This window comes from Pelophylax lessonae (assembly GCF_965119305.1).
Source record: "Pelophylax lessonae genome assembly, chromosome: 6".
NCBI lineage: Eukaryota > Metazoa > Chordata > Amphibia > Anura > Ranidae > Pelophylax > Pelophylax lessonae.
This window is the reverse complement of record NC_138773.1, coordinates 244831603-244849303: the sequence shown is the minus strand read 5'-3', so window position 1 is coordinate 244849303 and position 17701 is coordinate 244831603. Positions and strand designations below refer to the sequence as shown.

At 35.4% G+C, this 17701-nt stretch overlaps 2 protein-coding genes across 3 annotated transcripts in view; both read left to right on the top strand.

Moving 5' to 3' along the window:
• The first annotated feature begins 4229 nt into the window (after positions 1 to 4229).
• HOXD8 (homeobox D8) lies at positions 4230 to 7565 on the top strand. Of its 2 annotated transcripts, none has more exons than XM_082260245.1 (2): positions 4230 to 4814; positions 7029 to 7565. In XM_082260245.1, the coding sequence occupies exons 1-2, from the start codon at positions 4379 to 4381 to the stop codon at positions 7307 to 7309; spliced, it is 717 nt and encodes a 238-aa protein (XP_082116371.1). In that variant the 5' UTR covers positions 4230 to 4378; the 3' UTR covers positions 7310 to 7565. The 2 variants fall into 2 exon arrangements, with proteins under 2 accessions (XP_082116371.1, XP_082116370.1); XM_082260244.1 differs by having other exon boundaries at positions 4233 to 4814; positions 7026 to 7565.
• A 4991-nt stretch (positions 7566 to 12556) lies between these two features.
• Positions 12557 to 17701, top strand: part of HOXD3 (homeobox D3) — a 52170-nt gene continuing 47025 nt past the window's right edge. Inside the window, exon 1 of the mRNA XM_082260233.1 lies at positions 12557 to 12947. The gene's annotated coding sequence lies outside the window, so the exon portion shown is untranslated. The remainder of the gene's footprint in view (positions 12948 to 17701) is intronic.

The window sequence follows — 17701 nt, the reverse complement described above, 5'->3', positions numbered from 1 at the left end:
TATATATATATTAGTATATATACACATGCATGTGTGTTTAAGCTTTGAGGTGGACACCCTTTGTGGGGCTGATTCCCCCTGTTTAAACCCCCAATATTTCAGCAAAGCCTCCTAATGGAGCCCCTTAAAAAAAAATTGTAAAAAAAATAAATAAAATTGTAAAAAAATATTAAAAAATAAAATAATAAAAATAAAAAATACTGACACTAATTTCTGTGATACTGATACCATCAGTATATATACACATGCATTTGTGTTTGAGCTTTGAGGTGCACACCCTTTGTGGCGCTTATTCCGCCTGTTTAAACCCCCGATATTTCAGCAAAGCCTCCTAACGGGGTTCCTAAAAAATTTGGTAAAAAAAAAATAAAATTGTAAAAAATAATAAAAAAATAAAATAATAAAAATAAAAACTACTGAACCAATCTCTGCTCTACTGACACCATCAGTATATATACACATGCATTTGTGTTTGAGCTTTGAGGCGCACACCCTTTGTGGCGCTGATTCCCCTTGTTTAAACCCCCGATATTTCAGCAAAACCTTTCTAACGGGGCTCTCAAAAAATTTGTAAAAAAATAAAAAATACAATTTTTAAAAATAATAAAAAAATAAAAATAAAAACTACTGACACCAATCTCTGCTCTACTGACACCATCAGTATATATATACACATGCATTTGTGTTTGAGCTTTGAGGTGCACACCCTTTGTGGCAGCAAAGCCTCCTAACTGGGCTCCTAAAAAAATTGTAAAAAAATAATAAAATAATAAAAATAATATATATATAATAGTGTATAAACTATATATATATATATATATATATATACACATGCATGTGTGTTTGAGCCTTGAGCCGCACACCTTAATGCAATAGGCTGTGCACACCTATACTCCCTTGTCCCTTGGCTAATGGGCCATACACACTATACGATTTTCCTTTAGATTTACCAAAACCATATAATATGAGGTCAAACCTAAACACTTTAAATTTGTATGCAATCTGGCAGGCCCTTGCACTACATAGAAAAGGTAAATCTGAAGGAAAAAGTCTTCAGAAAATCTTATAGTGTGTATCCAGCTTAAGGTGTACGTTTAGTAAACTGAGAAGTTTTCTCTCAGTTCAATTCTCGGCAGTTCTCAGAGAAAAAATATCTCCTCTGGCACCCAGTTTAGAAGGCGGAGAACTTCACTTCTCACAGGGTGATCAGAGGAGAAGTTTTTTCTCTGAGAACTGCCGTGATCTGTGTATAACTGGGTGGACTGCCTGTAATCTCACGAGATTTTGTGAGATTACAGGCACTGCTAAGTTTAAAAAGTGAAACTAAAGTTTAAAAGAACTCGTAATGACATGTTCTGACACATGAAAACATATATATACACACACACACACATGCACGGTATATATACATACAGTATATAAATATATATATATACACATACACACACAAACACACACACATATATATATATATATATATATATATATATATATATATATATACACACACACATACAGTACATACATACATACATGCCAATCTGTATGCAATTGCACTGTATGTTGGCAGATTGCATGCAGATTGTACACCAGACCACAGGCTATCGTTTGTGGTGTGTGGGTGTGGGGACAGTGGGAAGAGTGATCAACACAGGGGTTCTGGCTTGTAGGATAGCTGGAGGAATCCTAGTAGTGTGTGGTAATTGCTAGACTGCTCCCCAACCCTTAGAGTGCATCAGATTGTATGTAAGATTTGTATCTGCCTGTGTGTGGTCAGCCAGCTGGATTGGACTGGAGTCTCCCTCTAGTGGTGACCGAAGGCAGTGCAGGCTGTGAAAGTATTGCAACCAATCTAATTACTTAAGCCCCGTACACACGTACCGATCGTCGGCCGAACGATCGGCTGTCTTTTGTCCCCGGGCTGTCATGTCCGCTGAAAAGTGCAAAAGACTGCACACGAATTTTGTCCGCCGACTGCAGAAGTGATGTCATGTGATGGTTAACTTTCCCTGTGTTTTTTCTTCTCTGAGCATGCCCAGTCTTGCAAATCTGCTGTCTGTCGGCCGAATTCTGTACTGACTGGCGAACAATCGGCCGTTCTGGTGTCGGCATACAAACATTTTAATGCTTGCACGACAGATTCTGTTCAGCCGAAAGTGCGCTGTCGGCTGTCGGAAGCATCATACTAACAAGCCTACATTTGGCCGATCGGTCGTCTGCCGAATCTTTTCTGCGACAATCGGTACGTGTGTACGAGCCTTTAGTAGGAATTTTCTTTATTTCCGTTATCCCCTTATACTGCCCAGTCACGATTCATCACGTCTCGTTTAGCTAGTCGCCGTGGGCGTGGTTGAATCGTGACAGATTGGTTTCCTCCCACACTCCAAAGACATGCTGGTAGGTTAATTGGATCCTGTATAAAAAATTGGCCCTGCTGTGTATGTATGTGAGTGATGCCTCGTACACACGTACCGATCGTCGGCCGTAAATATTCGGCCGACGACCGATCGGCCGATTGTATGCTTGTTAGTATGATGCTTTCGACAGCCGACAGCGCATTTTCGGCCGAACAGAATCTGTCCTGCAGGCATTAAAATTTTTGTTGGCCAACACCAGAACGGCTGATTGTTCGCCAGTCAGTACAGAATTCGGCCGACAAACAGCAGATTAGCAAGACTGGGCATGCTCAGAAAAGAAAAAACACACGGAAAGTTATTCATCACATGACATCACTTCTGAAGTCGGCTGTTGTTGGCCGACAAAATTCATGTGCAGTCTTTTGCAGTTTTCAGCGGACAGGACAGCCCTGGACAAAAGACGGCCGATCGGTACATGTGTACGAGGCATTAGGGACCTTAGATTGTAAGCTCCTTGAGGGCAGGGACTGATGTGAATGTGCAATGTATATGTAAAGCGCTGTGTAAATTGACTGTGCTATATAAGTACCTGAAATAAAAAAAAAATATATATATATATATATACATACATACACACCAGTACATACAGTATATATATATATATATATATATATATATATATATATACACACACAGATATATATGTGATTGTATAGTTAATGTGTTTCTAACCTGCTGTTGATGTATATTTCACTGTAGTAGGGAGAGTTTTTACTTTCACTTTTGGGCACTGGGACATTCACAGCAGAGATCTCCTATTTCTTCCTGCTATCTCCACCTCTGAGCTGGAGAAGTAGGAAGAGGAGATCTTCAAAGAGAAGCAGAGTGATCAGGTGACATCATGTGTTTCTAAACTGGCCGTTTCTATTGCAGTGAATGCAAGCTGTTTGTGTACTGAGATGAGAAGAGAAGACTATGTTCTCCACTACTCTTCTCAGTATTTTAAACCTGCAATGCTCTGAGACAAGCCGTGATCATCCAGATCTCGGCTTATCTCAGTTTACTAAACGTACACCATAGTGAACAATCTCTCCCCTCTTAGTAAATCCAAAATTTTATTTTTCTGTATTCCTAATCTGCAAAGGACCACATTGAGTTTTTCTATTTTTGAATCCCCAAATAAATAAGTAGCTCTAGTAAATCATTTCCTGGGTGACTTCTCCAGCATAATTCCTCCCCTAACACGAGGATTTAGGCCCTCCTGGTTTTCTGTCAGGGGGTAATGATGGGAAATATATTCATAGGCATGCATTTCATTTAGTAGCAATTAACCTGCAAGTTCCAGCCATCCGTTGTACCAGTCAAGGGTAAATGCTCATTGGACTTGCAAATTACCTGCTTGTGTAGAGTTGCCTGTCAAGGTAAAAGTAGTAAAGTGAAAAAACAGAAGCTATATATATATATATATAGGGAGATGACTTCTGTGAATAAACCTCCATGCAATGTTTATAAAACAGAGACTGAGCTGTATACAGCAAACACGGGGGCACTATGATAATCCTGCAGAAAGAAGTGCGCAGCTCTCCGCAGCCCTGGGGCGTCAAGGCGCAGGGATCTCTCCCAGTGTAATGCGGCTCTCCCATGCCAGCAACTCAGCTTGTAAGAAACTTTTCGGTATCCCTCCGCTCGCTATCTCGCTAATCACACTGCCTACCGCTTTCTCCAATATATCAACTTCCCTGATGGGGGTTGTTTGATGCCTCAGGAATAGTAAATGTAAACTAGAGCCAAAGATCCACTGAAGTATATGAAGATTTTTTTTTTCTGTGCTGTGTGCCTAGTAGGAAATGGCAAAAGCAGTGAGGCAAGTCATTATTCCATAGTGATCAGCTGAGTGCAGTGGGATTGCTACTATGAGTAGTGGTTAGTGCAGGCTTGTAGGGAAAGAAAGGGCAGTTTACTTTTCAGCTCAGATTTTCCTTTTTTTTTTTTTTCCTGAGCTGTCTTCTGATCTAACCCAGATGAATTCCTATTTTGTAAATCCGCTCTACTCCAAATACAAAGCAGGAGAAGCCATAAATCCGGCTTACTACGACTGTCACTTTGGCCAAGATGTCAGCAGCAGCAGCAGCAGCAGTAGGCACCCTCTGGTGTTCAGTGGCAGTTCAACTCTGCAGATCCCCAACCAGGACCTCTACCATCGGGGGACCCCCGCAGCCATCCCGAGCCCAGCAGGCTATCAGCAGGCTCCTTGTGGGATTACGTGTCATGGTGACCCCACTAAATTTTACGGATACGATCACTTACAGAGACAGCAGATTTTTACGACACATCAAGAGGCCGAGCTGGTCCAATATCCTGACTGTAAATCGTCCAGTGGTAATATTGGAGACGATCCAGAGCACTTAAATCAGAACTCTTCTGCTTCTCAAATGTTCCCTTGGATGAGACCACAAGGTTGGGTGCAGTAAAAAGATTTCAACTTTCCATGTAACTGGGATAGAGCTAATAAAATGCACTAAGGTCATCCAGATTTCCTTTCTTAGCTGTTCACACAAGCTGTAGAAACTTGGATTTGTTGTGCACACAGTTTCTAAATCCCAGGAGCTTCGATTACTACCTGTTATTAACGCTAATCCCCCTTGTAGAGCTCCTGTAAATATATATATATATATATATATATATATATATATATATATATATACACACATATAGCATGCCCTTTCTTTCTGGAAAGTCTCTTTAGTTGTATCCTGTTTTAATAATCCTAACTTATTAATTGAATTATTCCATTGCAAGTTATAATTTAAATCCATAGCATGCCCCTTCTATCTAGAAAGGTAGCTGAATGCTTTTATTTATTTACCTCATTATTTAATTGTAAATTGTAATTGTAAACACAATCTATGGCAGGCCTTTTCCATCAGGGAAGTTAACTGTATCCTTATATTTATTTGTTTAATTATTTAATTGTAAATTGTAATTGTAATAAAGGTCAATGGCATGCCCTTTCTATCTGGGAAGTTAGCTGTATCCTGTTATTTATTTATTTACATTATTATTTAATTGTAAATGCCCCCCCCCCCCCCAAAAAAAAAAAAAAAATCTATAGCATGCCTTCCTAACTGGGAAGTTTCTTTAGCTGCATCCTTTATTTATTTACTTAATTATTTAATTGATAATAATAATTACAAAACATATATAGTATGCCCTTTCTACCTGAGAAGTCTCTAGCTGTATCCTATTTTTTACTCAATAATAGTTACAAAAAAATATATAATATGCCCTTTCTAACTGAGAAGCCTCTAGCTGTATTCTATTTTTATTTTATTAAATAATTATTAAAAAAATAGATTATGCCCTTTCTAACTGGGAAGTCTCTAGCTGTATCCTATATTTATTTAAAAAAAATATTATTAATTACAATATATGTATTTATATAGTATGCTCTTTCTAACTGAGAAGTCTCTAGCTGTATTCCATTTTTATTTTATTAATTAACAATTACAAAATATATATATATAGTGTGCCTTTCATATGTGAGAGGTCTCTAGCTGTATTCTATTTTTATTTTATTAATTATAGAGAGAAAAAGAGAGAGAGAGAGAGAGAGAGAGAGAGAGAAGGAGAGAGAGAGAGAGACAGAGAGACAGTGAAAGTATGTCCTTTCTATCTGTGAAGTTTCTAGCTGCATTCTATTTTTATTTAATTTATATTGTATATTGTAGCTGTAAAAAAAAAAAAAAAAAACTACAAAAAAAAAAACACGTTAGCATGCCCCATTCTACAGGAAAGTCTCTTTAGTTGTATTCTTTTTTTAAATTTAATAATGTAGCAAAAAAAATGTTCTGTTGAAGGATAGCATGAAAGGACAGTTACATTTTATTATATATTTTATTGTGCCATTTTGGGCTTTTACTAATTATTAGATCTCCCTTTTCTCTATTGCCTTGACCTTGTGATAGCTCATAAATTACATTCTGTAAATTCTATAGTATTCCTTTTCTATCTGGAAAGTCTCTTTGGGGGTTTTTTTTTTTATTTAAATTAACGTATCAAAATAATTGGTATCACTCACCATTAAAGGTTTGCAGGAAATACTATTAACCCTTTGATATAGATTTTATTTCCCCGTTTTGTTATTTTATTAATAATTAGATTTACTTTTCTGTGTTGCCTTGACATTGGGGGAGCTCATAAATAGCATTTATTTATCTGTGTGTTGGAATGTGGGCTTTTTATGGGTTGTGTATGTTTTTGCTTAGCCCTGTTTCTATCACTGGAGTCAAAGGGGTTGTTGTACTAAAGGCAAACAGGCTGTTCACTTTTCAAGGGAAGTTGCACTTTGTAAGGGAATTTCCCCAGAGCTTAGTAAATAAGGTGAAGCTCTGCTGACTTCCATCATCCAACCCTGTGCAAGCAAAAATACAATGTCTGTATTTGCTCCTATGTGTAGGATTATTTATCAGTTGGGCTCACATGGTCCCTATAAAAAGCCTTTATGACTGTTTAAGTGTAGGAGGTTCTCCTGCGCCCTCTATGTTGTAGGATTTGGGGGGTTGGGGGGGGGGGATGCAATAATGAACTTTTTCAGAAATATTAGTGCTAAATGCTGCTGCTGTGGGTGGAAAAAAAACCTAAAAGTAGTATTTATTGTGTTTTGGTTAGTAGCCCCTGGGAGAAAGAGAGGAAGACAGACCTACAGTAGATTCCAAACGCTGGAACTGGAGAAAGAATTCCTGTTTAACCCCTACTTGACCAGGAAGAGAAGGGTCGAGGTGTCTGATGCCCTAGGACTCACTGAAAGACAGGTGAAAATTTGGTTCCAGAACCGAAGGATGAAATGGAAAAAAGAAAACAACAAGGAAAAATTCCCCATCTCCCCCAAGGAGGGGAAGGAAGATGCCAAAGAAAGTATGGTGGAGGGGGACAGAGGAGGAGACACCAACTGACTTCCTCAGTGATGAGTTATGTCATAGACTACTTCCATGCTAGGGATAAGAGTAGTTGAGCCCACCATTTATTTACTAACCCGCACAAAGCACCAGGATCTACAACTACCTAAACCATGAGAGCATGTGAACTGTGCCTTCCATGCTGGGCTGAGAACTCAAGTCCCACCTTACTCCTCCAGCCTTGCTGGGACTTGTGGTTCCATCACAGCTCCTGAGATGCTGGTTTCCAGTCTCTCCTGTACACATGTGATCTTATACAAGTAGATCGCCCAAAGACTGACCATAGACTGTACAATCAGATTGTACAATCTCTATGAGATCTATCAGTATGTAGTAAAACAGCCTGCCTGATACTAATTTAAAAAGTTGCTTAGGTTTTATCCTCATATTACACAGTTTAGGAAATTGTACAGAGATTATACAACCAGATTGTAGAGCCTAGGTCCAGCACACACCTTGGAATTAGACTATACAATCTCTGTAAATCAACTTTAGATCTACCAAAAGTATGACATATGAGGATCTACCTAAACTATCTCACAATCTGTATCCAATCAGACAGGTTCTTGCACTACATAGTGGCTAGATCTTAAGGAGATTATACAATCAGATTGTAACATGTGTGGTGAAGCTTAGGCTTATGGTACACTACACAATCTGATTGTACAATCTATTTTAGACTGCACATAAGAAAAAAAAGGAAAAGGGGGAAAGGAAAGTGAATATTATATTAAAAAAATATATAAATGAATGGATAATGATAATAGCTACACATCTGCTATTTTAGACTGCAGCTGGCTACACATTTTACAATTTTCTTGTACAATTTTCCTTTAGATGTATCAAATATGAGGTCAAGACTTTCACATTGTATGCAATCAGGCAGGCCCTTGCACTACATGGTTGAAGGTAAATCTAAAGGAAATTGGACAAAAAAAATGTATAATGTATAGCCAGCTTTACCATCAACTGTGCAGAGCAAGAGCCTGTCTGATATCATACTATAGATTGTTTGGGGGGGGGTTTACTAAAACTGGTGAACACAGAATCTGGAGCAGCTGTGCATAATAACCAATCAGCTTCCAACTTCAGCTTGTTCAATTAAGCTTTCACAATAAAACCTGGGAGCTGATTGGTTGCTGTGAGCAGCTGCACCAGATTCCATGTACACCAGCTTTATGTTTATCATAACATTTTATGGTTTTTGTACCCCCACATGAGATTGTACGATCAGATTGTAGAGTTTATAGCTAGCCTTATGTAGATGTCAAACATGAATCTTTCTATCACAATGCAGGGAATGCGCCATGCCCTTTTCTATAGCACAATGTAAAATTGTATACCGATAAATATGTTGTTAATGACCTACTATATTTATGCAAAAAAATGCAAATGCCTTATCAATCAACGTGATGTGCACTTGATCGTCTTACGAATTATTTTTAACGATTTAATAAAATTATCGATATCTTTTAAATTTGTTCTATGGTTAATATGATTTCAGATTGTTTGTATTTTTATATTTTTGTAAGAGTGGTTTGAAAATAATATTGAATTACTAAAATCTGAGACGATATAGATCTTACTATGATGTGTATTAAATAAAATGTTATTTTAAATTGAAATTCCTGGTGGTTTTTATTTATTTATTTATTTATTTTTTCACGTGTATTTTTCAGCAATGTCATCCAAGGTGAAAGGCTGTAGCAGTCATATTAGTGTGTCTGGGTGTGTGGAAAATATAGATAGGTCCTGTTCAGATGAATTACAATGTGATCCAGTGGAATCCTTTTATCAAGTTAGCTTTAAAGTACGAGGTAATACATTTATAAATACATTCACATAGAAATAAATATAGTAAACATTTCTACAATATTATTATGTGGAAGACAAGTATGCTACACCCTGGCCCATCAGACTGTGTTGTGATGCTGCAGTGAAACTATATATAATTTATTTTCCAGTAATGTTTGCTCTGACCTAAAGTAGCCAATCACTGGCAAGCTTATAATTAACCAATTCATGTATACATCACTGGATATATATACATGGGCCAGAAAAAAAATTCAATAGTAAAAACGTCCATTTTTTTTTTCGTTGCTGTTATTTTATTCTTATTTTTTTTACTTAAAGTCTACAAGCAGGGATATAAAGTAATAATAAAGTATGATAGCCCATCCTAGTTCGACTCTTTCATATTTTAGAAAATAAAATTTTTCATATTCAATCAAAACATAAAATAAGGAGTTGTAATGGATTTTAGAGGCTATACACAGAAATCCTCGATGGATACAACATATGAATGTTATGTAGGACTCTGGTGTGAATGGGCCTCTTTTATTGCTCGATGTTCTCTGGGGCCTTGTGAAGAAGCGACAAAGAGGCTGAAAATCCCCTTTCATCCTGATTTATTCTAGCTAGAATTTTACAAGACTTTCACTAGAACAAACATAGGAACATCCTGGTATATTACACAGCAAAGCAGCTGTATGGTACGTGAGGATGGCTGAACAAAAGTACAGCCAGTGTATAAATACAACCAGTGTATAACTACAACCAGTGTAAAAATATAACCATTGTATGACTAAAACCAGTGTATAAATACAACCAGTGTATAACTACAACCAGTGTAAAAATATAACCATTGTATGACTAAAACCAGTGTATAAATCCAACCAGTGTACCAGTGTATGACTACAACCAGTGTATAAATACAACCAGTGTACCAGTGTATGACTACAACCAGTGTATAAATACAACCAGTGTATGACTACAACCAGTGTATAAATACAACCAGTGTACCAGTGTATGACTACAACCAGTGTATAAATACAACCAGTGTATGACTACAACCAGTGTATAAATACAACCTGCGTATGAATACAACCTGTGTATGACTACAACCAGTGAATAAATACAACCAGTGTATGACTACAGTCAGTGTATAAATACAACCAGTGTATGACTACAACCAGTGTATAAATACAACCTGCGTATAAATACAACCAGTGTATGACTATAACCAGTATATAAATACAACCTGTGTATGACTACAACCAGTGAATAAATACAACCAGTGTATGACTACAGTCAGTGTATAAATACAACCAGTGTATGACTACAACCAGTGTATAAATACAAACAGTGTATGACTACAACCAGTGTATAAATACAACCTACGTATAAATACAACTAGTGTATGACTACAACCAGTATATAAATACAACCTGTGTATGACTACAACCAGAGTATAAATACAACCAGTGTATGACTACAGCCAGTGTATAAATACAACCAGTGTATGACTACAACCAGTGTATAAATACAACCAGTGTATGACTACAACCAGTGTATAAATACAACCAGTGTATGACTACAACCAGTGTATAAATACAACCAGTGTATGACTACAGCCAGTGTATAAAGACAACCAGTGTATGACTACAACCTGTGTATAAATACAAACAGTGTATGACTACAACCAGTGTAGAAGTAAAAGCAAGGTATACGTACAACCAGTGTATGAGTACAAGCATTGTATATGTGCAACCAGTGTATGAGTACAAGCAGTGTATATGTGCAACCAGTGTATGAGTACAAGCAGTGTATATGTGCAACCAGTGTATGAGTACAAGCAGTATATATGTGCAACCAGTGTATAATTACAACTAGTGTATGAGTACAACCAGTGCAGTGTATGACTGTAATATTGAACTAATTCTTTATTTATATTTTCTGGCTGCTTATACTGTCCTACTACTACAACCACGATAACTACATACAAACTACATATTCCACAAATGCAAATAGGTGTTTATGACTGCATATACCAAACATGTTAACCTTGGCAGAGTCACTGTGCTAATCATATATTGTTTTATTCCATTATGTTTTTTTTTATTTCTTGTGGCAAATAATGTTCTTCTCCATACTTACACAAACCTTGATATATGCATTTCTTTTTGCAAGCATCCCCACCCATTGTACATGGTGTCTGTGCATAGATGGGTGTGTGCTTTTTATATGCCCACATACCATCGAATACACAATACATGTAAATATGGATTTTATATAGTGTGAACCGACACTTATACATGTCCTTTGCAAATGTCATGAGCAAGGACAGGATATATTTCACGTCTGCAGCCTGTAAAAAAAAAAAAACGATATATATATATATATATATACACACACACATAATTTCATATATATATATATATACACACACATAATTTCATATATATATATATATATATATATATATATATATATATATATATATATATATATATATATAAAATATGATATTATATATATAAAAAAATATTTTATATATATATATATATATATATATATATATATATATATATATATATATATATCAATAGTGTGGGTGTACACCAGAAAAATAATAATATATATATATTTATACACACACATATAAACGCACTTATAAATGCACACGTTGATGTGTCCTTGTGTGAGTGCAGAAGTTGAACTATTACAGTATTATTCTAGCTCACATTTCACACTTTTTACATATAGGTACTATGATATATTTTAACATCAAGATTCAGAAAGCCCCCATTGATGTCCTGGAAGTGAAAGAACCTCAGCTGCTTGTTTATTTTTATATACCCTTTGCCAGTAAATAAATAAATAAATTTGTATTACTAACAAGTAGAAAAGTGCATCATTCTTGCAGCTATTTGAACTTCTGAGTAGGATTGTATTTCACACACATATACATTTATGAAGTGGATTGTATCACCTGTTACTCGGTGTAAAAATATGTAAAGCCCTTCTTTTTTTTTCGATCCATACACAGTTCTTGATTATTTTGTAAAACAGAGGGGAAAGAAAGCATTAGAAAAATCATTAAGTAGAGTACGCGTTTATATCTATGTGAAATCATTTAATCCCCCTGTGCAAGTGTTCTGGTTTAGCCACAAAACGCTCTTACTTTTATTTCTATTAATCTGGAAAAGCCCCATAACGCTGGCTTAAAAAGAGCCAAGAAAGATGGCGCTTGTTGGCAATATGCAGAAAAATCCGCAAGGAATTGCAGTAAATTCCTTTTTTGTTTGAAGAAAATTTACAACTTGGTAATAGACCTTTTTATGACCTCCCTGGGTTCTCCATTGGCTGATGCTGGTCACATGGAGCCTGTGATATCCTTCATGGCCTTTTGCCTGAGTTCCCTAGTGATTTTTTGCTTGCATTCTGCCTTTAGAGAGTCTCAAACCTTCTTTTTGTAACCTTTGTCTCCAATGAAGTGTAGTTAGGATTAAGATCTTGTGCAGAATTCCTCCTTTTTTTTATTTCCAGGTTGCTGTTGATGTTTTTTTTTTCCTCTTCCCACTGATCCCTTCCCTAGTCACAAGCTCCACTAAACGATCAGTCTGTCTCTCCTTCCCACTGAGGAAGTTCTCTACTGGAGAGAGAGAGAGAGAGAGAGAGGGAGAGAGAGAAAGAGAAAGAAAGAGAGAAAGAAAGAGAGTGAGATAGAGGGATCTGGAAAAGGCTTCACAACGTCTCTCACTAGATTTTCTACATATTTCTTTCTGGTTACCAACATGCTAAATGGATTACAGCCTCAGACCCTTCTGTGCCTTTCTACATGTGGTCGTCAAGGGTAAGTGGCATATGGTATTTTTCTAGAATTCCAAAACCATCTGTACCAGTTTAAAAAAAAGACTACTACTGGTTTCTATCCAGTAACAGTATACTTCTCATCTGTTTTACTAACGGGACATACAGAGAGCTCTTCTGTACTCATCATTGCTTGCAGCTAAGTCAAAGCTCGTATATTATGTAAGACTTTATATACACAGCACAACTGCTTCTGAGTGTGTGTGTGTGTGTGTGTGTGTGTGTGTATATATATATATATATATATATATATATGTGTGTGTGTTTAGTATGTTGTATATATGTTTAGTATGTTGTATATATGTATATGTACATTGCTTTCTGCTTGAGAATTATTGGTTTTATGCTATATATTTTTTTTTTCATTTTTTTTTCTAGTTATTTAATTTTAGTTTACTTGGTTACATAAATACTACATTGTTCTATTAAGGTTTATCTGTGAACGTATAACATTACAGGAGGCAGAGGTGTGTCAGCTCTTCAAATAATTCTGACAATTAATGACTGTATTTATATGCAGATTGCAAATGACAGGAGAGGTGTATAACAATAAGCTCTCCTTTATTATTTCTTGCATTGTATATTGTGCATCAACTGAAGTCTTATTTGTTGCTGATAAACAAAAAAAAATACAACGTATTAAAAAAAACAAGTGTTCTTATATTGAAATCACTCTAGAGAACTGTGTTGTGTTTCTATTTATTACTGCGTTAAACTAGGTAGAGGAATGTAACGTTAGGTATGTGACATATTTATTAGTATTCAATATCTTTGCTAGCAGAGGCGAGCTATGAAGCTTCGTCTTTAGAACACTTCTATGTTATGGCTACGTGTGTTGTATGCAGTATCTGCTCAGACTCCCATGCTGCAGAGCCAATGTCTAGACGTGCCTAATACTGGAACAACAGATCAATAAAGATTAATCCTATTGATAAGGCGTGATTGTGTCTTTTCTTTACAGTTTTATACTTTTCAGATTTGTCCCCCTGACAGATATTCATTCTGTAATGGTCTTACCACTTTGAATCGCCATATATCCCCTGTAATGCCTGTCTGTTTGTCTATCTATCTATCTATCTATCTATCTATCTATCTATCTATCTATCTATCTATCTATCTATCTATCTATCTATCTATCTATCTATCTATCTGTTTTGTTCTCGTCCGTTCATCCATTAATCCATCCATCTTTTTTTTTGTTTAAATCAGTTTATATTATAATTTTGTAAACATCAATTTCTCTTTTGCTATCTATCTATCTATCTATCTATCTATCTATCTATCTATCTATCTATCTATCTATCTATCTATCTATCTATCTATCTATCTATCTATCTATCTATCTATCTATTTGTTTTGGTATTGTCCATCCATCCATCCATCCATATTTTTTTATAATCAGTTTATATTTTACTTTTGTAAACATCCATCTTCTACTATTTGTCTGGCTCGCTATCCATCCATCCATCCATCCATCCATTATTACATCTGTCTGTCTATTTATTTATCTATCTTGGTAATCTTTGAATCCAGCTATTACCTGTCTATGCCTGTCTGTCTATCTATCTATCTATCTATCTATCTATCTATCTATCTATCTATCTATCTATCTATCTATCTATCTATCTATCTATCTATCTATCTATCTATCTATCTATCTATCTATCTATCTATCTATCTATCTATCTATCTATCTATCTATCTATCTATCTATCTATCTATCTATCTATCTATCTATCTATCTATCTATCTATCTATCTATCTATCTATCTATCTATCTATCTATCTATCTATCTATCTATCTATCTATCTATCCATGGTTTAATATCTGTCTGTCTCTTTATCATCCATCCATTATCCTTCCTTCCTTCCATCCATCTATCCATCCATCCATTTTTTGTTTCCTTATCCTTCGTCTGTTTATGATTCCATCCATCCATCCATCCATCCATCCATCCATCCATCCATCCATTTCTGTTTCCTTATCCTTCGTCTGTTTATGATTCCATCCATCCATCCACCCATCCTTCCATTCATCCATCTATCTATCCTTGGTTTACTATCAGCCTGTCTCTTTGTCATCCATCCATCTATTATCCATCCATCCATCCATCCATTCATCCATTTATTGTTCCCTCCCAATAATCCATAAGTATGTTAACATACCATAAGCTATTTCTTTTCTTGCAAGTAATAATTCAAGCTACATTTTCACAAGTTTGTGTTCAATGTTATATACATATAAAGAATTTATAGTGGCTGTTTAGACTTAGATGCAATATGTAACCACATCTTCTGATGTTGTTTAACATGCTTTGTTTCACCTAGGATGTATGTTTGTCGCATGCTGTGTTCTCCTAATGAAATGTAACCTTGATTTAGAGCATGGCTGTGTATGTTGTGTAATAATGTGCTGTTATTAGCTGGTTGAGGTTCTGCAGCAGGAGAGAAAGCAGAACAAAGAAAGTATTTCAGGCTGCTTTGGCAGACAGCTGTGAAAGGTATTTACTGCCCTCTGCACTGCGACAGAACACGCAGCTGGCAGCATCACAGGAAATAGAGGAAGTCGGAGAGCAAAGGAAGCGTCTATTCATACACATGGAAACGGTGGATGAGGTGCAATCAGCAATAAAACACTATAGAATGGAGACAAAGGAATTAACAAATCGCCTAGATTACATGTTGGAGGAAAGGGGCAATATAAGCAATGAAAGATGCTATTACATCCTTTTCCTACAGACTCCTTTATACAATGAGCGACAATGAATGGCTTCCTTTTTTTTTTTTTTTGTAGCAGTTATATACCTGTATCCACATCGCCATAGGCAGATAGATAAGCACTCATTATATTGGTGAATAGAGATTATTTGGCCTGATACGATGTAAAAGAGTCATAATATTCTCATATGGGTGAAATAGTTTCCATTTTTCACATGGCTCTACTGTACAAGCATAAAAGATTAGAGATACTATTTAAATGGTTAAATATTTTATGTTATGATGTTTTTTCCCCATTTATTTGGGTCTATAGACCTGCATAAATATGTTGTGCACATCCAATCAAGAAATAATGTCATCATTAATATCATTTATAAATAATGTTATACAATCATACCAGTGAGGTCCTTTTGGTATACACCCCTGAAAGAGCAAAAATAACCAGAAATATAGCAAATTGCCAAGAAAAGGTGGTTTGCAAAAATGTAGGTAGGGTTAATATATATATATATATATATATATATATATATATATATATAATTATTTATTTATTAAATATATACATTGATTATGTTTAAAGGGAATTATAATGGACTGATTTACCTTAGTAGATAGGGTATGTGGCTGGAGAAGGCTGAATAGGTTAAACCATGCCTAGGGTAATAGGGGAATGATTAAATAGGTGTTTGATAGATTTAGTTCATTCATATTTGACTATAGCAATTCTAAAGTACATCTGCACTATAAACTTTTGAATAAATAGTAGGGTATTGCCTAGAAGAGCTCATTGACTGCATACTCTGCACTGTGAACAGATCCAATATGGAGCATGCCAGATGAAGTGTCTGCATTGCAGTGGGTGCACAATGGGCAAGCAGATGAACCACCAAAAAGTGAAAGCCTAAACACCACTGTAAACAAGATATTTAAAAGTTCTTGACAAGAAGTGCTTTAATACTATACACTACTATGTTTAAAAACTAACTAAGCTATAGTTCAGATTTGTAAAGTGCTCTGTGTAATATTCTCTGAGTTTTCTGCTCTTGAGATAGAAAACTGCAAGATGACATCATAGAGTCTTCAATATGCAGCTCTGATCTCTGGAAGGTTATATTGTGAAGAGTAACCAGAATTGTCTCTACAGAATGCAGCATCACTTATCAGAGATCATGTAATAGCTTACATACAATCCACAGTGGGGGTATGGATTGCTTTACTGACATAGTAAAACATAAACAGATTCCTTCTCTGTACACCAGGTGTTTGAAATTCTGCCAGACAATTCTTGCTCCCCTAGATCAAAGCTAATGCTAAAACCCTAGCTCTCACACTTTTGCAATATATATATATATATATATATATATATATATATATATATATATATATATATATATATATATATATATATATATATATATATATATAAAATATGTATGTCCATATAGATATATAGGTGTATGTATATATAGGTGTTCTGCCAGACAATTCTTGCTCCCCTAGATCAAAGATAATGCTAAAATCCTAGCTCTCACACGTTTGCAATATATATCTATATATATATATATATATATATATATATATATATATATATATATATATATCTATATAGATATATATATATATATATATATATATATATATATATATATATATATATATATATATATACAGATATATATATCTATATATATATAACCATAGCCCTGACTGTGACTCTACTTATTCTAACTATGTCTGTCACCCTATTATATAACACTTTTATTACCTGCTAAAACTAAAAGAAAATCTTTTAATATCTGTAAATCTTTCCCTTTTCCCTTACCCATTACCCCTTCAACCAGGCTATTGAGTTAAAACTTACCTTATAAGACTGATACTTATACTAATAGCTTAATATATTGGTACTGGGCTGCTTCATATCAGCCTTGGTTAGGAATGGCAATGACAATACATAAATATATACACCCCCAGTGTTGCTCTGTCTATCTCTTTTTTCATAGTGCTTTCCCTCTGATCAGA